Source organism: Mixophyes fleayi, chromosome 1 (assembly GCF_038048845.1).
Source record: "Mixophyes fleayi isolate aMixFle1 chromosome 1, aMixFle1.hap1, whole genome shotgun sequence".
NCBI lineage: Eukaryota > Metazoa > Chordata > Amphibia > Anura > Limnodynastidae > Mixophyes > Mixophyes fleayi.
The window spans coordinates 318,743,995-318,762,190 of NC_134402.1; the positions used below are offsets into that span (position 1 = coordinate 318,743,995).

At 42.7% G+C, this 18,196-nt stretch overlaps 1 protein-coding gene across 2 annotated transcripts in view; it reads right to left on the reverse strand.

The window, feature by feature from the left end:
• Positions 1-13,550: 13,550 nt before the first annotated feature.
• MORC2 (MORC family CW-type zinc finger 2) overlaps positions 13,551-18,196 on the reverse strand; it is a 121,543-nt gene continuing 116,897 nt past the window's right edge. For both annotated transcript variants that reach the window (XM_075212944.1, XM_075212937.1), the window contains exons 26-27: positions 17,863-18,051; positions 13,551-13,915 (exon numbers count right to left, since the gene is read on the reverse strand). In XM_075212944.1, coding sequence (XP_075069045.1) covers positions 13,847-13,915; positions 17,863-18,051 — 258 coding nt within the window. In that variant the 3' untranslated portion in view covers positions 13,551-13,846. The remainder of the gene's footprint in view (positions 13,916-17,862; positions 18,052-18,196) is intronic.

Below are 18,196 nucleotides of genomic sequence, written 5' to 3' on the forward strand. Positions count from 1 at the left end.
ACGTTCTCACGTCCTCAGAACTGAAATTGACGCAAGACGTGTCACCGAATCTAGCGAGTTTTGGATTCCATATGTATCTCCCTCCACGGAGATCCGCCATTTCTCAGACAGACACAGGAAGGATAGCAGCGTTCTTGGCAGTCTCCAGTGCCATTGCTCAGAGTCATTGCTCATAGAGAAACAGGAAGAGTGGCAGTGTTCTTATCAGTCTCCAGTGATATAGCGGTGTGCCATTGCTTATACAGAAACAAGGGTGGCAGTGTTGTTGGCACTCTCCAGTCTCATTGCCGAGTGCCATTGCTCACACAGAAACAGAAGGAGTAGCAGTGTTCTTGTCACTCTCCAGTGCCATTGCTCACACAGAAAAATTTCATGTGTAAAAGCCGAGCTGGAAAAACCCAGTAAGACAGTAGAAGAAACTGTGTGTTCGGAAATGACACAAATCGCTGAGGAAAGTCTATCCACGAATGCTACGTTTAAGCTTGACCTTTCTGATACTGTACCCATAAAGAAGCCTCCTTTCCGTAATTCTTCAAATGTGTGGATGAGCAGCCCAAGTGTAGCTGGTGATATAGAAACTGGGGATGCCACTTTGGATTTGGAACAGGATGAGGGAAATATTTGTGTAGCTGATGACGGCGCTAATGAGGATGTTGATGACGATGATGTTGTTTGTGTAAGTCTTGCAATGGAATCAGTTCTTGCCAGTGATAAGAAGGCTATTATCATGTCTGGGCATAAGACCAAAAAAACACCTCTTATGTGTGGAATTATTTTTACCCAAATTATGACAACAGTTGTCTAACCATTTGAAAAGCCACAGTCAGAGGTAGGGACCTTAACCATCTAGGAACCTCATCTATGTTATGCCATTTGGAGAGAGTTCATGGCAAGCTGTTGGGAAAATCAGAAACTTATGCTAAAAAAATAACAACAAGCAGTCCTGCATCAGCTAGGTCCTTTCTCTCAGCTAGATCCCGACACCTGCAATCTAGACGACAATACCTTCCTCATCAATATCATCACTAGTGATCGGAGTTAGTCCTGCATCCAAGTTGCAAAGGCTAGATTAATCCTACACTATCCAGGATTCCTCTGAAGAATTCTTGAGCGTTAGGCCCGCTGCTGCTACTGGGGGTGGATCTTCATCCCAGAAGCAGATCAAGAAGACAACTAGTAGTTTACAACAAATGACTGTTAAACAATCCTTTGCAAGAGAATGCAAATATGACAGCTGTCGCCCAGTCGTACAGCGGATCACAGACGCCATGGCGACTATACTAGTATTAGATCTGCGTCCAATATCCACAATTAATGCAGCTGGTTGTAGACAGTTAATTGAGGGCCTGTGTCTCCATTTTGGAAGATTCAAATGGTAAGAGATGTTTTCTCAGTAGGTCATCTTAATCTGCCTTGATCAGCAGATCGTCCAAGTAAAAAACTATGCAGACTCCTTTGGAGCTCAGCAGTGCGGACCTTATCACAACAATCTTGGCGAACACCCTTGGAGCCGTGGAGAGGCTAAAACGGGAAGAGCCCCGAACTGATAATGTGTGTCCTCCACCGTGAGCAGGGACTGGTGGCATTCCCAATGGGTACGTGTAGATAGGCAACCCAAATGTCGATGGATGCCAGGAACTCCAGTGGTTCCAATCCCTTGATCACTGATCTGATGGATTCCATGTAGAATTTGTGCACCCGAAGGTGTATATTTAGAATTGGACGGAAGGACCCATCTGGTTTGGGTAATAGGAAGAGATTGGAATAGAACCCCTTGCCTCTCTGTCCCTCCGGGACCTGACATATGACCCCAGCGTACTAGCACACGCAGGTTCCTCTATTTGGGGCATAGTGCTACCCTGGGACTGTTCTCCCACCTCAAAGCCCGCACAAACCGACTCCGGATCCTGCTGTACACTGTGAAGATGTATGCCCAAATTTTTAGCAAGTAAAATACTTGAGACAAAATTTTCCCATGTCTGATATTTTTTGTTAGTTTCGGGAACGCCTCCCCTGGAAACCGCCTGGATTTTACCAAGAATTAAAATACAGGCAGAAGAATAAATCACACAGCATAAAGTTCCCAGAATGGGACAGAAATGGAGGGGATTGTTTGTCTCTGGCCAATAGCCCAAAACAGTACCTCACATTTAGCATTTTACAGTATAAAACATATTAGCTACAGGCACTTATATACAAGAATATATACATTTTATATATATATATATATATATATATATATATATATATATATATATATATATATATATACACACATATATATATATATATATATATATATATATATATATATATACACACATATATATATATACACACATATATATATACACATACATACACACACGCACTGGCACTTTAAACTTCTGTTTAACTAAGCCCTTGCTCCTCCCCCTATATACCCCACTTCCTCTTAGCCTCAGTTTATGTTTAACTAAGCCCACAGAAGGCGGAGAAAACAAGAAAAGAAAAGAAAAGTAACAAAACAACAACATTCTCTTAACAATAAGACAACATGTTAAACAGTAGGAGAAACAAGAGCGTTAAGGGTGGGCGCCCGGAGTCCATTGGAGGACACCGGAGACATCCCAAAGCTGCCTCACAGGAGGGAACGCTCAGAAGAAATGGCACAAAGCACTTTTCTTCTAAAACTTGCATCCTTGGGTGCAAAGACATTAAACTTGTAAAACCTAGTGAATGTGTGTACAGAAGACCACGTGGCCGCCCTACACAGCTGTTCACTGGAGGCACCATGGCGAGCCGCCCAGGAAGCACTTACAGATCTTGTAGAGTGCACCTGCAGATTATCTGGGACAGGCTTCCCAGCCCCACTATAAGCCTAACGGATAACAGCCGTAATCCAGCTAGCAATAGTCACCTTAGAAGCTGGCCAGCCTCTCTTGTGAGCATCATAGAAAATCAAAAGATCCTCAGTCTTGTGCACATTCTGATACATACATAAATAAATGAGTAAGACTCGGACAACATCGAGATAACAAATAGAATCATCGTTTTCCGCCTAGAATTAGTCAGAGCAGGAATGACAACGTATTGACTTAAATGAAATCTAGACACAACATCTTCATGAAAAACAAGAAGAGGAGACTTGCAAAATAAAGCAGCAAGCTCTGACACTCTTCGTGCTATAGATATGGCCAAAATGAAGGCTGTCTTCCAGGTCAAAAATTTGAATTCCACTGTATTCAAAGGTTCAAAGGGCGGATGCTGTAAAGATGAAAGATGCTATGATGAAAGTGTGCACATCAGGTATGACAGCAAGTCTTCTTTGAAAGAAGACCGAAAGGGCTGACACCTGACCCTTAAGAGAACTAAGGCGCAAAGCAGCATCCAACCTGTCTTGCAAGAACCTAAGTAACCTGGCCAAGCAAAAAGAGGAAGCAGGATACCCCTTCTTTTCACACCAGCCAATATAGGTCTTCCAGACTTGATGATAGATCTTTGCAGAACCCAGTTTACAAGCCCACACATTTGGAAAAACCCTTAGCTCGCAGGATCATGGCTTCAACAGCCACACTGCTAAAGCCAGACGTTGTAAACCAAGATGACAAAAGGAACCTTGAGTTAATAGGTCTGGGCGTAGCAGCAAACGCCACGACCGAGCTCCTGCTATGGAGAGCATGTCGGTGTACCAGGCCCTCCGCAGCCAATCTGGCACTACTAGAAGAACTGGAACACCCTCTCTCTTTACCTTTCTTAACACCCTTGGAAGCATGGCTACCGGTGGGAAAAGGTATAATAAGCGGTACCTCCAAGGGACAGACATGGCTTCTACTGCGACAAACATAGGATCTCTTGTGCGGGAGCAGAAGAAGGGGACCTTGTGGTTCAACTGAGATGCCATCATGTCGACATCCAGCTGACCCCACCGTCCCATCAACTGACGAAACACCTCCGGATGCAGAGACTGCCTTCTTAGGAAATCTGCTTCCCAATTTTCTATTCCGGGAATAAAGATGGCCATGAGCGCCGGAACGTGAGCTTCCTCCCACTGAAAATTGTTGCGCGTCTCTTGCATGGCAAAGGGACTCTTGGTGCCGCTCTGATGATTGTGGTATGCCACCGCCGTGGCATTGTCTGACTGAATCTTCACTGGCCTTCCCTGCAGCAAGCGTTGCACGCTCATAAGAGCATGAAACACTGCCAGCAGTTCCAAGACATTGCTTGGAAGCTTGGATTCCTTCAGATTCCAAAGACCCTGAAAACAAGCGTGAAGACAGACGGCTCCCCAACCTCGAAGGCTGGCATCTGTTGTGATCAAGGTCCAATTCCAAATTGAGAATGAGTCCCCTGCAGAGATTTTGTCTCTGCAACCACCAAAGAAGCGACTGACGCGTTTACGGTGACAGGCGGAATACCTGAGCCACCAGATTCAGATGGGATTTGTTCGATTGTGACAGAAGTTCCAACTGGAACTGCCGTGCATGAAACTGAGCAAACTGGACCGCCTTGAAAGGTCGATACCATCTTGCCCAGAACTCTCATGCTGAAATGCACAGAGGGCTGTTTTGCCGCCAACAGAGATTTCACCATCTTCTGCAAGGCTAGAATTTTGTCCTGAGGTAAGAACACCCATCGTTGTCGAGTGTCAAATAAAAGACCCAAAAAGATCATCCGCTGGAATGGGATCAACTTGGACTTTTTGAAGTTGAGAATCCAATATTGAGATTCTAGAGCAGGGGCCCCCTATATCCAAAAAATATTTTGAAGCACTTTGAAGTGTGAAGAGAAGGGGGCATTACTGTAGCATAAAAGGTATTGGGGGCATTACTGTGGCATATATAAGGTATTGGGGGCATTGAGGCATAAATGGTATTGGGGGCATTATTGAGGCATAAAAGGTATTGGGGACACTTATGTGATGCATAAAAAGTATTGGGGACATTACTGTGGCATAAAAGGTATTGGGGCCATTACTGTGGCATAAAAGGTATTGGGGCATTACTGTGGCATTAAATTAACTGTGGGCACTTATGTTAGGCATAAAAGGAATTGGGGGGCAATTGTGTGGAATATTTTGATTTGGGGCAACTGTGGCCTATTTTGAATTGGAGGCAACTGTGTGGCATACTTTAAATTGGGGGCACAACTATGTGGCATAATAAGGATTGGGGGCACAACTATGTAGCATAACATGGATTGTGGTGATTTATGTGTGGCATAAAATTAATTGGGAGTATTACTGTGGCATAATATGAACTGGGGGCACTATTGTATGGCATAACATGAACGTTTATTTGTTGGTCCCATTACTATTAATATTATAATGATATTACAGTGATAAAATAAGAAATAATTAAATATATATATTTATACACACACACACAGTGGTTGAAGTGGAAATTTAGTAGTGGCGGTACCAAAAATGTAAGTGGATGGAATTTTATGATCTTACAATCAAAGCAGTAGAAGAATTGACGTTATGGCTTTCCACCGTATACAGAACACTTCAACACAAACACATATTTTATATATATATATATATATATATATATATATATATATATATATATATATATATATATATATATATATTATATATATACATATATACACATACATATACACATACACACACACACACACTACTGGCACACCTGGACTTGAAGACATTTTTGCCGGCGCACTGATAGAAAAAGGTTGCCGACCCCAGTTCTAGAGTATGGATCACCACTTGGATATGTGACCGAAGTACTTCTGGAGATTCTGCCTTTAAAAGAAGATCGTCCAGGTAAGGGATGGTTGTAATCCCCTTGGACCTTAGCAGAGCAGCCATGATCTGATTTGAAATTGGAAGTGCTCTGACCGAACTGCAAATCTCAAAAGGGACTGATGACCCTCCCAGATAGAAGCATGGAGATAGACATCCTTGAAACACCATGATCTCTCCCTGTTCCATGCCGTGAATGACTGAGTGCAAAGACTCCATCTTTAACTTGGGCACTCTGACCTGAATGTTCAATGATTTTAGATTCAGAATGGGTATGAATGAGCTGTCTGGTTTTGGCGCGAGGTTGGAATAAAAACCCAAACTTTTTGAGATTCTGGCACTGGAATAATCACTCTGGAAGAGAGGAGGGATCGCTTCTCCTAAAGCCAATCACTTTCGTGGACAAGTGGGAAGCCCTGTGGAAAAGAACCGCCTGGAAGGAAGACAGAGCAGATCGATCTTTGTTTCCCCGGTCCACCACTCCCTTTACCCACACATCGGTGGCAGACTGAAACCACCGATCCATGAACAAGAGAAGACGGGATCCCACCACTGGCGACAGCGGAGGAGCAAAATGCTTGTCATGCGGACTGCTTGTCTGCAAGCTTCGCTGCTGGACGTCGAGCAGACCAGGCCTGGTGGCCACGCTGCAAGCCACCCCTGGGGGCGGATGATTGTCCCCTGGAAGATTGGCCCGAGGAATATTGACCCCAAAACCTGTCTGAAGACCGAAGCCTGGACATTCTTTGTTTGCAAGCATTAACAGGAAGAAAAGTGCTCTTTACTCCCGTTGCTTGACTGATAATAGAGTCAAGCTGAGGGCCAAACAAAACACTCCCAGAAAAAGGAATGATCTCAAGAGCCTTTTTAGACTCAACATCAGCCTCCCAGGACTTAAGCCAGAGTCCAAAGAGCCAAACCCGCAGAAGCAGAGATCCGTGTCTAAATCAGTCCCGTATACAGAGCCGCTTCGCATAAATAACCCTCTGAACCCTAACCCTCTGAATCTGCTGTACTAAGGGAAGCAGTTCAGAGGACGGCCTGCCTGCCAACAAACTTTCAGACAGCTGTTCTAACCAGTGTTCTACACCCTTGTTCACCCACTCCGACGACATGGTAGGCCTCAGAGAGGCACCTGCTGCCACGAAAATGCACTTAAGGATGGCCCTACAGTCTGTACCATCTTTAAGAGTGGCTGCGTTAGGAAGAGGAATAGTAGTTACCTTTGCCAACCTTGCAACAGGACCATCCACACGTGGAGGTGCCTTCCATTTAACAAAAACTTCAGGAGGAAAAGGATAACATGACTGCAGTCACCAAGATACTTGGAACTTCCTATCTGGGGAAGCCCAAGGCTCAGCCAACAAATCTTCCAATTGGGTAGAAGTGGGGAAAGAGATTTATTTTTCCGGCGCGCAAAATGAGAAGCCTCTGCAGCGTCAGGAATCTCTTCCTCAGAAATATCAAGTACCTGATGCACAGTCTGTATTAACTCCTCCACACTCTGACGATCAGAATGAACCTCCTCTACCACAGAAGGAGCATCCATGTCAGAATTCACCACTAATTCACCCTCCTCCTGGGAACAACAGTCAGAATCTGCCTCATTTCCCTGTAGGGGTGCCACCACCTGCTTGAGCTTACGTGAGAAAGACGGTGTAGCAGATTGCAACATCCTCTCTAAAGAGGCAGAGACCGAAACCAAACCTTGTACTGAGGATGCAAGTCCCCCTGTTCAAGCTGGTTCTACAGACTCAGCCGGGGTAGAAACAGGCAAACCCTGACTTAGCGAACCAGAATCCATCTCATTCGCCACAGTGGAAGCGAAATTAGAAGGAGTGCCCACAGCCTTTGACCGCACCAACTGGGCAAGTTCAGCCACAGTATTGGAAAGAGACCGAGCCCAGGCAGGTTCTGCCGTATCTGAACCAGCAGCTGCTGTTTCACATGGTGTGCTCTCTGAAGACTGACAGACTGCGCACAGAGCCTGCCTGCCTGTCCAGATGGCAACTTAACATTACAGGCAGCACATGTGAAACTCAACATAGAAGTAACACCAGCCTTAACAAGCAGGGACTTTCCCTTATCTAACATGTTAACAGATGGGACAAAACACACAGATAACAGTGTAATAAACACAGTATAGACGACAAGCAGCGCACAAATCTAAAACAGAAAGTGAACCTGCAAAACAGCCCCACAGACTAAAAGACAAAACCCTGGAAAACAACAACCCTCAACCCTTTACCTTACAGGAGTCAGGACAGAAAAGGGGAGAAGCTGGAGCCGTAAAATGGCTGCCTATTCTGGTGTCTGCACACAAAGGAGTGAGACCACCAAGGAGAAAGTGCAATAAAGGAACACACCTCTCCCCCAGGGCCCAGCACTGAATTGGCAAGCGTCCAACTGAATAACCCCCTCAACCAATCCAGTGCCTAGCAGGGCTCATCATCTTAGTGACCCTAACCTGACCCAGTCACCCAAGCTAAAAAAAAAATAATTGTTTTTTTTCTTAATGACCGTTAAATACTGTTATCCTCTGCACTCACCATCTATGTCTGTTTTTGTTTATACAATGTAAATCCCATCACTCTTGCACCCCATTCTCTACATTAATGTATTCCAACTTGTGTCAGGCGAGTTCCAGGTCTCCCATGGCTGCTAGTGCTTGGGAAAGACTTAAAAGCTGTGTGCAGGGAAGCCTTAAGCCCAGCTAAAATAGCATAGCATTTGATCATGTTAGGACTGACCAGATTGGGAAGACTTTGGCGTGAGTTGGTCAGCTTAACATATATTGCAATATGTGGAACTAACATTCCCTGTTTTTAATATAGAACAGTATTTAGTACAGCACTAATCATGTATGTGTAGAGTGCAGAGTGTCCCTGTTTGTTTATATATATATATATATAATATATATATATATATTTATTATATACAGTGTAAAGTTCCAGCGTATACTATGAGTAAGTAACCTTAGGAAATAGTAGGTCTCTGACCTGTATGTAACGTTTTTAAACCCCTATAATCTAGCAGCACATACATCTCTAAAATAATATATACATGGCTGTCACAAAAACAAAAGTCTTTTAGGATGACAAAGGTACTTAGCCCTCCTGTATGGCCAAGGACCCTCTGAGCAGCGTGAGGATCATGCAGAATGTAGTTTGCCTTCATCTGATTACAGGCAGCTGCCATTTTCCCACACTTTTCAGGGACTCACCAAGTCACCACTTTCTGTAGGGGTGTCTTCTCTTTATGCTGCAACTTTTTCCTCCAATATCCGTTATGGCAAGCTTCTCTTATTATCAAGCAGCCTAGGTCTCTCTGGCTCTGCCGGATGCGCTGGCTTTTATATATAAGCCTGCAGTGCCCTTTCGCCCATCCATGACAGTGTGCGATCCAAAGGGTATATTTACTAAGCTGTGGGTTTGAAAAGGTAGAGATGTTGCTTATAGCAACCAATCAGATGTTAGCTGTCATTTATTTAGTACATTCTACAAAATTACTGTTGGATTCTGATTGGTTGCTATAGGCAACATCTCTACTTTTTCAAACCCGCAGTTTAGTAAATATATTCCCAAGTGTCCCTCTCTCAGTACCACTAAAAATGGTGGCCTGCATCGGGATTGCGGCGCTCTATGCAGACTAGCAGCACTGATCACCCTCCTGTCTCCTGGTATAGTGATCTGTAGTAGCAGCCCCAGTAAGTAGCAGCTGCTGTACCTGCACCTAATCTTAAGTAAAGATAAAATAAATGAAAATAAAATAAATTTAAAATAAATGAAAATAAAATAAATTTCTCTAAATCTGTAAGAAAATGCTGCAAGAGCAGCACAGAGTCAGCCCAACTCCTTGGGCACTCAAATTATATTGAGGCTGCAGAGGGGAGGCGTCCGACTGTAGGTTAAACAAATAATTAACTGTTTGTCAAATCCTAGCTCCCATCATACAAACCCATGGTAGCAGTGTCCCCCAGATAGAATGAAAGAGAAAATGTAATTATTGGCCTACAAAATGCCATTCTGCCCACTGTACACTTAACTACAGATATGTGGACAAGCAGAACTGAGCAAACTAAAGGTAATAGGACTGTGACAGCCCATTGGGTTGGTGAATCGCCTTCAGCAGCAGGAACAGCAGCAACATCTACTAAACAACGACAAATTTTCATAGGTAGGCTACTCTGTGAATCACCAGCTTCACTAAGAGGCACACCACTAACAAACTGTTAGAAAAATTAAGGGATGTCCTTGCAACATAGCTTATCCCGCTTGGACTCTCCTCAGGATATGTGATTTCTGACAACGCCACCAATATTGTAAGAACATTACAGCTGGGTGAGTTCCATCACATTCCCGGTTTTGCTCGCACAGTCAACTTTGTGATACCAAGCACTTTAGCCACAAAAGTGGCAGTCCTGGTCACTGAAGTGCTTGATTTGTTAAACTGTACATGTCCATTTTAACATATTTCCAAGAACAATACCATCTTGCATGGTTTGACATATAGGCCTTGGTCTATCAGCTTGTGGCAGGGTTAGGAACATATCTAGGGATAGGGACAGGGATAAGTCTAGGTCTAAGGACAGGGTTAGAATTAGGGATAATACTATCTACATTTGAATTGTCAACCTAATAAATACGGTCTACATTGCAATTGTTATCCTAATACTGTCGATGTCATCATATTGTCGAGTTTATAACCTTGTCTAGTCTGCTGCCCATCAATCATACTATGTCAATCCAACATAAGGGTGGATGGAAGGACCGAAGGACAATTCCATCTTGCACCACTTTTCTTTTCTGCCACTGCTGTGTGGCAATGTTCCCTAGATGTGCTATGAACTGCCGTGTGTTTGTGCCGTTGCTCTGTCGCCTAGCATCCAGCCAGCTCGCTGCAGTCTTAGGCCGAAACTGGATGAAAAAAATATTGTAAGCTTTGAGGGTGTTAAAATGGTCTGAAATTAGTGTTATTGAGGTTAATAATAATGTAGTAACAGAAAAAGAGCCAAATTATGTGATTTTAGCATATTTTTTTTTAAAAAAAATACAGGTCCAAAACCAAAACACGGGAGTCTGTGAACATCTCTAGTTTAAACATCTCTGCCATCAAGTCAAGAACGGTTGCGCGTAGAACCCATCTCTGGGTACCTGCACTTTGTTCCACTGCCGGGCAACAGGGCATCACCGCTGGTGTCTGAGCCACCCTCCTCTGAAGTATCAGGGGCATACTTGTCTCCACTGCTCTCCGGGGCCGGAGCCAGCAATGAGCTGTGTCATACTCCACTGTCACCACTCTACTTTCAGCAGAGGGCGGATGTGACAGTGTCTTATACCAGTTTGGTGTAAAAAGGCCAGGAAAGCTGCAATCTCCTCTTCCTGCTCATAGTGGGACATACATATAGATGGTCCACTGGCCGCTAGTGGTGGCGTGCACACACTCTCCCCTTCACGTCAAACACGCAAACCTTTGGTCCGACAAAAGTGAATCGCAGGGACATGCCAGATTTTTATACCGCATATATCAGCAAGCTCCCCTACATTTACTAGCCTTAGTAAGCTTTGTGGGGACCTCATATTTTGTCCCCAATGCAACCGTGGTCCCCAGTGTTTGTGTGTAAACAGGTCACTATCCCCACAGGTATAGGAAACCAAGTACACGCACACACCGATCAGACACAACATTAAAACCACTGACAAGTGAAGTGTATAACATTATTTTTTTACAATGCCACCTGTCAAGGTTTGGGGTATATTAGGCAGCAAGAGAACAGTCAGTTCTTAAAGATGATGTGTCGGAAGAAGGAAAGATGGGCAAGTGTAAGGATCTGGCCGACTTTGACAAGGGCTAAAACTGTGATGGCTAGATGTCTCGGTCAGAGCATCTCCAAAACGGCAGGTCTTGTGGGATGTTCTGGGTGTAAAATGGTTAGTACCTACCAAAAGTGGTCCAAGGAAGGACAACCCCCTGGTTTTGCATTGGTGCACCTATATGGTCTGCCCAGCACATTTCAAGGAACATATGTACTCTTTATACCCAGGAAATGAGCAGGGAGTCAGAAAAATCTGAAGAGGTGCACTATGCAAAAGTGTAAATGTCACGTTGGTGCCAAGTCCAACTTCCTATGACTGCAGTTCCTAGCACATCTGTCACTATGTAAATGAATAGTGCAAAAATAAAAGTATAGTATTAGACCAAATCTCAGAGCTCAGTACTGTTGCAAATCTCAAGTGTTTTCGCGGACTGAAAAAGGCTGTGCATCCTTCCCCTAAGAAATTTAAGACTATAAAAATACACCCTTCTCCACACCATCTCATTTTTATAATCTTACTCCACTAAATGAATGATTACACTGCTCTGGAAAAGTAGGTGTACGTACGCTGTACTTGGCAAGGAACGTACTCACTGCCCCCAGCTGCTGCAAACTTATGCTCCTCTGCAAACGCAGCTATCTTGTTCCACAAACCCATGCAAATCAAGGCACACACAACCACCAAAGAAGATTCTGCACTGAGCTTTGGATGTTTTGTTGATACTGAATGAGTTGTACTTGACATGGGTATTTATCCAGTGCCTTGCGGCTGTTTATATTCTTGTAACGTTGATAATTACTTGGTCATTTGTTAAGGGGGTTGTCGAATTATAGTTTTTTGGATTGTATGCATTTTCAATGATACATTGTGCAATAGTCCTATGGATATCATGGGAAAACCTACAAAAATAATGGGATATCATCTCAGGAGTCCCTAAATTAACACTGTAGCGAGTATAACCTTTTATTGCTTCTAACATTGTATCATTAAAAACTAGAGATGCTCACTGACACCCATGAACTAGTTTTGGTTTTGGATCTGGATTAGCTTAGTGTTTTGGTTTTGACAAAACCGCCCTCGTGTGTTTTGGATTTTTTAGAAAAAAAAACCTAAAATATGCTAAAATCACATCATTTTGCTCTTTTTTGTTCCTACATTATTATTAACCTCAATAACAGTAATTTCAAGTCATTTGCAGTCAATTTTGACCACCTCACAGGTCACAATATTAATTTCATACACTTTTGGACAAATACTGCAGCGACCTGGCTGAATGCTAAGCGACAGAGCAATGACACAAACACACTGCAGTTCCTAGCACATATAGGACACATTGGCACACATCAGTGGCAGAAAAGAAAAATGGGGGTCCGTCCTCCCTCCCACCCCTCGCTATGTTGGATCTTAAAAAGGAATTCAAAACTCGCGAGATCCGGCGACGTCACAATGATGTTTTGCCTTGTTTTTTATTCCGAGGGTGCGCCCCCTAAGTTCGGGTGTGTTCGGTTCCCGAGGAACCAAGCCTGAGCATCTCTATTAAAAACATTTTTTTCCTGTGTGTCATGCTGGTAACTTATAGCCGATTTTTGGCTATGAACTGTTATAGTTGCCTAGTGTAGTGACACTGTTTTGCTTTGTATTGTTAGCCTTTTAGGGTCTCCATTTAACTTTAGCTTAAAAAAGCAATTACTGTGGTTTAGAGATTGCTGAAAATTTACAAACCTCGCCTGAAAATTAACAAAGCCAACCTTTTTTTTTTTTAATCCATTCTGTTTGATTGTGAGTGCAAAAACATTTATTGTCTCTAAAAGTAACCCATTATTGGAACTTGTTATAAGTGTTATTAAGTCTCCTCTCCACCCCAGTCTAACACGTTATACATGTGTTTGTGGATTACAGTAAAGTTGGTGATTTTAGCAACAGAGTAGTCTACATATATTCTAACATTGTATAATGGATTTAAAATCAACAGGTTGAGTCAGCTGGATCTTGCTAAGATTTTCTTTATAAACTACTCAGGCAGTGCTTTGGTTTCCAATAAAAAATAAATATTTATAAACAAAGAAATGAGTTCAAGAACTACAATGTTTAAAACTGTCAGAAAAGCACATGCCTGTTATGTAAAAACCATGAAACATATTACAAGGAAACAGTGACGTCATAACGTGCGTCTGTCATGTAATGTGCTGCTAGCCCCCTTAGTAGTTGCATTCAACTGGAGGGGTAAAGCACCGTCTTCTATTGTCCATCAACAAATGTAACAAGTTGCAAACAGTCATGATTAGTCTCCTCTTGCGATGAGGTCCTCAATGTAAGCATCCAACTCATCATCCGTATTTATATCAATGTCCTAAGAAGAGGAATAAAAGAAAAAAATTATTATTATTGTAGATTTGTAAGGCGCCACAGTGCTCCACAGCGCTGTACAGTAAGGAAAACAGTACATACAAGGCAGACAAAATAAATGCAGACGTGAAAACAAAGGGTAGGGAGGACCATGCTCTTTAGAGAGCTTACATTCTAAGTGGAAGAGGACACAGCTGAAATAAGAGAAGCGAGTGTGGCTTAGAGTGGAGATTTGGACAGATGTGACAGTGTATTAGTGTGAATAGTATCATCAGGGATAAGGTAAGCTTTACAAAATGTGATGTGTTTTTAGAAAACATCTAAAGGGCGTGGTAGGGAATTCCATAAGTGGGGAGCAGCACGGAAGAATTATTTTAGGCGCGAGTGAGAGGTGGTTACCAGAAACGAGAAGAGGTCAGAAGATCTAAAAGGGCAGGAGAGACTGTATTTTGATATTACATTTGAGATGTATGAAGGAGTGGAGTTGATGAGGGCTTTGTATGCAAGGGTGAGTAATTTGAAATGGATTATAAAGGACACAGGGAGCTAGTGTAGGGATTTGCATAGTGGTGCAGCAAATGTGGAGCGGTAAGAGAGGAAGAGAGTCTTGCAGTTGTTTTTGACAGATTGAACTGTAGATATATGGGTGTCTGGAATGCCAGATAGCAGGAGGTTGCATTAGTCAAGACAGGAGATTATGAGAGAATGGATAAGATTTTTGAGGAGTAAGAAAAGGGCGTATTCTGGCTATGTTTTCAAGGTGGAATTGACAGGAATGGGAGAGAATCTGGATGTGAGGAATAAAGCAGAGTGGAGTCAAGTGTGACACAAAGGCAGCGGGTTTGGGAGACTGAGGAAATTGTGCTGTAATTGATAGAGAGAGAGATTTGAGGGGAGGTGGTAATTCTGGTAGTGTTGAATATGTTTATCTTTAGGTAGCACTGAGACATCCATGTGAAGATAGCTGAAAGACAGTTGGTTACATAAGATAGTACAGAAGGTTAGAGGTCAGATATATAGATTTGGCTGTCATCAACGCAGAGGTGGTACTAGAGGTCAAATGAAAGAATTAGTGCCCCAAGAGAAGATGTGTACAATGAAAAATGTAAAGGGCCAAGAGAAGAGCCTTGTGGGACCCCAACAGATAGTGGGAGTGGAGAAGAAGATGTGCCAGAGGTAGAAATGCTAAAGGAGTGGTTCGATAGGTAGGAAGTTAACCCGGAAAGAAGTGTGTCACGAAGGCCAATGAAGTGAAGGGTGTGTAGGAGAAGAGGGTGATCAACAGTGTCAAAAGCAGCAGAGAGGTCCAGGAGAATGAGTATGGAGAAATGACCCTTAAGATTTTGCAGTAAGCAGATGATCGATCACTTTTGCGAGAGCAGTTTCAGTGGAATGTTGGGGACGGAAGCCTGATTGCAGCGAGTCGAGAATGGATTGAGAGAAGAGAAAGTGAGACAGGTGTTTGTACACTAATCGCTTAGGTAATTTGGAGGCAAAGGGGGAAGAGAAAAATAGGCTGGTAGTTGAAGAAAGAGGCTAGATCGAGAGATGCTTTCTTTAGAATTGGTAAGATGAACGCATGTTTAAAAGGAAAATGGAAATGTGCCAGTGGAAAGAGACAGGTTGAAGAGATTAGGTAGAGGTGGGCATGCAGTGGAAGTGAGGGAGTGGAGAAGTTGGGAGGGAATAGGGTCAAAGGGGACAGATTGTAGGGTGAGATGTTGAGATGAGTGTAGTGAATTTGTCTTCAGTTACTGGAAAGGATGAATTAAGGGTGGATTGAGGGGTGTAGGTGAAGGTGGGTAGAGTGGATGAAGTGTGTGGAATTTAGTATGAGGAAATATCTTATCAAATTGGGTTGATTTTGTTTTTGAAGTAGGTGACAAAATCATGGGCTGTGAGGGAGGAAGGGAGAAGAGGTGCAGGTGGGCAGGGAAGTGAGTTGAAGGTCACAAAGAGGCGACGAGGGTTAGAAGACTTGGTGGATATTAAGAGATTTGAAGAATGTTTGTTTAGCAATTGAAAGGTCAGTGCTTTAAGATAAAAGGATAAATTTATAGTGGAGGAAATCGGGATAGGAACGAGATTTCCTTCAGTGGCGCTCTGCAATGCGGGAGCACTTTTGCAGGTAGCAAGTCAATTTGGTGTGCCATGGTTGGGGTATGAATCGTCGAAGACTGTATGTGGTAGCTGAAGCTGCACTGGCTAGGGCTGAAGTGAGTATTTTGTTGTAGAAAGAGGCGGCCTAATTAGGGCAAAACATAGGAGAAAATAGTTGTTTTATCCCAATTCATTTCTCATATTCACCAAGAGTACTTAGATGTTATTGTGTACGTGTGGATTTTGGTGCAGGGGGGAGGGCATGAGTTAAGGTGAGGCTGAAGGAAAGGAGGTTGTGGTCGGAGAGTGGGAATTCTAAATTGGTGAAACTAGAGATTGAGCAGTAGCAGAAGACAAGATAAAGGAAGTGTCCATCACAGTGGGTGGGAGATGAGGTCCTCTGGGAGAGACCAAAGGTGGTAGCAAGTCAAAGAAGAGAAAGTGGGATTATCAATGGGAATGTTAAAGTCGCCTAGAATGAGAATTAGGCAGGTCAAAAGAATAGGAAATAAGTGAGTCAGGCCGTAAAGTTGTCAAAAAATTGGGAAACTGGACCTGTTTGCACATATTGACATATCTGTATTGACATGTATCACTTTTGTAGGATCTAAATCATAACACACAAGAATTCATGACCATTACAAATTTATGTATTCTCATGATTCATGTAATTTATGTATTCTCATGATGTACATGGGTTGAAGATGTGTTATGATGAAAATTCTTCAAAGCTGCACCAACATACATCTCCTCTCTCGTCTTAAAATTTCTCCCAACTCGGTTCTGCACTAGATCTGCGTCTCTCAACCACACTCATTACATCCTCTCATTCCTGGTTACGGGACTTTTTTTCGGGCGGCACCCACTCTATGGAATTCTCTCCCTCGCACAACAAGACTCTCCTCTGGTCTACAAACTTTCAAGCGTTCTCTGAAAACCCACCTCTTCAGACAAGCTTATAATATTCCTCAACCACCCTCTTAAGCTCACTACATTACCCTATTACCACCCGTTACACAATTTCACACAAGACAACTACCCCATGACCAACATTGTTGTGTGACAGGATCATTTAGCTTATGAGTCACTTTTACCTTTGCAGTCTGGCTGGGCCGAAATGCAAAATGTAGACTTAACCTCATGTGTCAAACTCCCATTGTCCCATAGATTGTAAGCTTGCGAGCAGGGCCTTCTCACCTCTTTGTCCGTTTTACCCAGTTTGTTTATTAGTTTACTATGTTTGTCCCCAATTGTAAAGCGCTACGGAATATGTTGGCGCTATATAAATAAATGATGATGTTGATGATGAATTCATGCCCATGCTGGAGAGAGACATGTAGCAACAATATCAGACTTGAACAGAAATTTTTAGGTCAAATGTAGGACATTAAATTTAATTCAAACTTTTTTTTTTTTTTTTTTTTTAAACTAGTACTGCAGTAGATATACAAACCAGGATAACATAATTTGCCATCACCTGGGACTTTTTCCACTCGGCTTCAATAAAGATGTGTGAGCAACGGAGGATCTTATGGACGAGCTGTAAAGACAGCCAGCTCCCGACCTGATGCCCCAAGCTTGTCCAATAAGGAGCTGCTGTCATTTTAAGTTAGTGTCTTTTTAATGTCCAAATGTAAAAATTAGTAAATGATAACCCAAATTACATAGCAACTAACATAACAGATTTACATGGATGCATGTTGGTCTAAAAAATACAAAAAAAGTAACAATAACCTAAAAAATCCAATTCATCACTTTTACTGTATGATATTTTTAAGTAGCATTTTAGGAGGAAATCCATTTCTCAAACCATTATTGTAGAACAACATGTTTAAGAAAGTGAACTCTCACCTCTTGGACCTTCTGCAACAGTGACACAATGTTGGTCCTTAATCTCTGCAGCTTCTCCTCTGTTTCTCTAAATTTTTTTTCTGTGCTTCGCTGGGTCTCTTCACTGGCTTTAGCCCGGAGATCAGCACGGCTCTGGTAAGAGTTGCACAGGTTTTGTAGGCCCACCTCATATTGCTTAAAGTAATCCTTCTGGATTTTAGAAGAATTTGGAGATTAGTCATTAGTGAAAAAAAACAAACAAAACCAAAACAAAAAGAATAGAATGTTGCATTATTAGAACAAATGTATGTCAGTGTCTAGTTTACAGGGTTTAGCACTCTCCTACATAGAAAAA